Raw genomic sequence first — 2,680 nt, 5'->3', positions numbered from 1 at the left:
GCGGCGTGGCCATTGCCGTTGCCATTGGCGTGGCCGTTGCCCTTGGCCTTGGCGCGACCGCCGGCGGTCTTGGGCGAGGCGGCGCGGCTGCTCTCGCGGGTGGCCGTGGCCGTGGTCGGGTGTTGGTGCCGTCCGGGTCGTCGAGGATCTCCTGGATCTCGTCCCACTCGAGGCCCGTCTTGCGGACGAGGAGCGACTTGCGGATGTCGCGGCGGACGATGCTGTCGTAGAGGTCCTTTTGCATCCGGGTGAGGGGCGCGTAGAGGAGGTACTCCTTCTTGGGCGGCAGGTTGGCCTCGACGTCGGCCTTGAGGCGGCGCAGCAGGAAGGGCTTGAGGATCTCGTGGAGCTGCGTGATGATGTTGGCCGAGTCCATCTTGGTCAGGATGCGGTTGGCGCCGTCCTCGTGGATGTCGGAAAAGTCGAACCACGCTTCGAAGGTGGCCAGGTCGTCAAAGATGTCGGGCAGGATAAAGTTGAGCAGCGACCACAGCTCGGCGAGGTTGTTGTGGAGCGGGGTGCCGGTGAGGATGAGGCGGTTGGCGCTCTTGAAGGCCTTGAGCTCGCGGACGAGGCGGCAGTTGAGGTTCTTGAGGCGGTGGCCCTCGTCGACGACGATAAACTTCCACGGGTGGTTGGCCAGGTGGGCGCGGTCGCGGATGATGACCTCGTAGCTGGTGACGACGACGGGGAAGAGGAGCTGCTCGCTGCGGATCGTGGGCGTCTGGAGGTAGGTGCGCCGCATCTCGCGCCGCTCGTCGCCGGTGCCGTGGTACATGATGACGGGGATGTCGGGCGTGAACCGTCGGAACTCGAGCACCCAGTTGTTGATCGTCGAGAGGGGCGCGACAATCAGAAAGGGGCCCCACACGTTTTTGCCGCGCAGGTGGGCCAGAAACGAGATGGTCTGGAGCGTCTTGCCGAGGCCCATTTCGTCGGCCAGGATGCCGTTGAGGCCGTTTTCGTAGAGGCTGACTAGCCACTCGAGGCCGTCGAGCTGGTAGTCGCGCATCGTGGCGCCCGTGACGAGCTTGGGCTGCGTGCGGTGGTCCTTTTCCTTGGACTCGCCATCGCCGTCGTCGTCGCCATCGCCGTTGACATCGACGTCGCGGCCCTCTTGTGCGGCGTGCGCCTCGGCCTCGGCCGCTTCGGCCTGGACCTTGGCCGCCGGGTCGTCGCTGCCCGTGCCCGTGGCCTTTGCGGCGGCGCTGCCGTCGTTTTTCTTTTGCTTCTTGGCCGGGTCCTCGGAGCCTGCCTGCTCGAGGTCCTGTTCGTCGAGGTAGGCACTGACGTCGTAGCCCTCGGCCTTGCGCTTCTTGTTGGCCTCCGCGCCGCCGCCGCGCCTGGACCTCGTCGTGGCGGAAGAGGTGGCGGCGTCCTCTGCCGCAGCGTCGCCGTGCCGCGTGGATCTCCGCGTCGTGGTCGCTGAGGATGCGTTTGGTGCGCCGGCCTGATCACGCTCCTTTTTCGACTGCCCCTTGGTTGAGCCCTTTGGCGGCTGTGCCGTGTCGCGGCGTTGCTGCTTTGCTGCTTCCTTTGCGGCGGCCTCTGCCCTCGCCTTGCGCTCCTTTTCCATTTTCTCGCCCATGATGCGCGAGTATACGCCGCTGCGTTTGAGGAGGAACTTGAGCTTCTTGATGCGCTCGTCGTGCACGGCGGGGTCCTCTTCGGGCTTTTGGCTGGACGCAGTGGGCTTGCGATCGCGGCGGTCGGGTGTGTTTTCGGCACCGCTGGATTCTGCATTGCCGTCTGCCTGTGCGGCGGCGCGCAGGAGCTCCTTGTCGTCGTTGTCAGCGGTGGGCGCCATGGTGGGCGGTGGTGGGCGTGAGCGAGTGGGGTGCGGGGAGCTTGGGCGGTGCTGTGATGGTGGGTCAAGTGTCGAGGAGGATCGAGTCGATGCTAGAGCAGGTGCGATGGCAATGGAGCGGAGGTGCGTCGGATCGAGTGAATGCTGGGACCGAGGCGCACGGGCAATGGAGCGAGGGTGCGTCGGCTCGAGTCGATGGTGCAATGGGTCGCAGGGGCAATGGAGCGGAAAAGCGTCGGATCGAAGGTCAACGTCCGAGGCAGATCCGAGTGACGATTGAGACGGAGCGGTGCGGGCCGGGGTCGGGTGCAGAGTTCGGGCGGAAGGGCAAGTGCGTGGGCGAGAATAGATGAAACGAGGCAATGGCGAAGGGGGCCGAGGGACGGGGAAGAGGAGGAGGGAAGATCAAGCAGAGAGAAGGCGAGGCAGCAATAATGCGATGGGGATGGGGAGAGGGATGGGGGACAGGGGAAGAACGGCGATGATGGAGTGCGGGGGGCGAGAAGAAGCTCAGGGTACGAGGCAAGGCAAGGCAATGGTACCAGCGCCGACGGGCCCGCACAGTGGCGGAGGCGAAAAAGGGTCAACGCGGGCTGGCTCTCTTGCTTGTGCCCCGCCAGACGGTTTGTCTCGGTCTGGGCACTGCTTTGCCGGTGCTGCTGTCAGCCAGACCAACGCGTCCCCGCTGGCCTGCCCACGGTGGCCGACGCGTTGATTGCGGGGCCAGGCCAGCCTCGGCTCGGATCCGGATCTCGATGGTGGACCGGCCTGCTCGCGTGGCCACCAGGCAGGCAGGCAGGCAGGCAGGCAGGCAGGCAGGCAGGCAGGCAGGCAGGCAGGCAGGCAGGCAGGCAGGCAGGCAGGCAGGCAGGC

The 2,680-nt window shown here is 66.2% G+C and overlaps 1 protein-coding gene across 1 annotated transcript in view; it reads right to left on the bottom strand.

The window, feature by feature from the left end:
* The window catches only part of PFL1_05978 (uncharacterized protein), a gene marked incomplete at both ends in the record, with an annotated part of 3,019 nt that extends 1,212 nt beyond the window's left edge, over positions 1 to 1,807 (bottom strand). Inside the window, one exon of the mRNA XM_007883517.1 lies at positions 59 to 1,807. Within this exon, the coding sequence (XP_007881708.1) occupies positions 59 to 1,807 (1,749 nt within the window). The remainder of the gene's footprint in view (positions 1 to 58) is intronic.
* Positions 1,808 to 2,680: the final 873 nt, after the last annotated feature.

The sequence above is a fragment of the Pseudozyma flocculosa genome, assembly GCF_000417875.1.
Source record: "Pseudozyma flocculosa PF-1 unplaced genomic scaffold scaffold00023, whole genome shotgun sequence".
NCBI lineage: Eukaryota > Fungi > Basidiomycota > Ustilaginomycetes > Ustilaginales > Ustilaginaceae > Pseudozyma > Pseudozyma flocculosa.
This window is presented reverse-complemented; position numbering and strand designations above follow the sequence as displayed.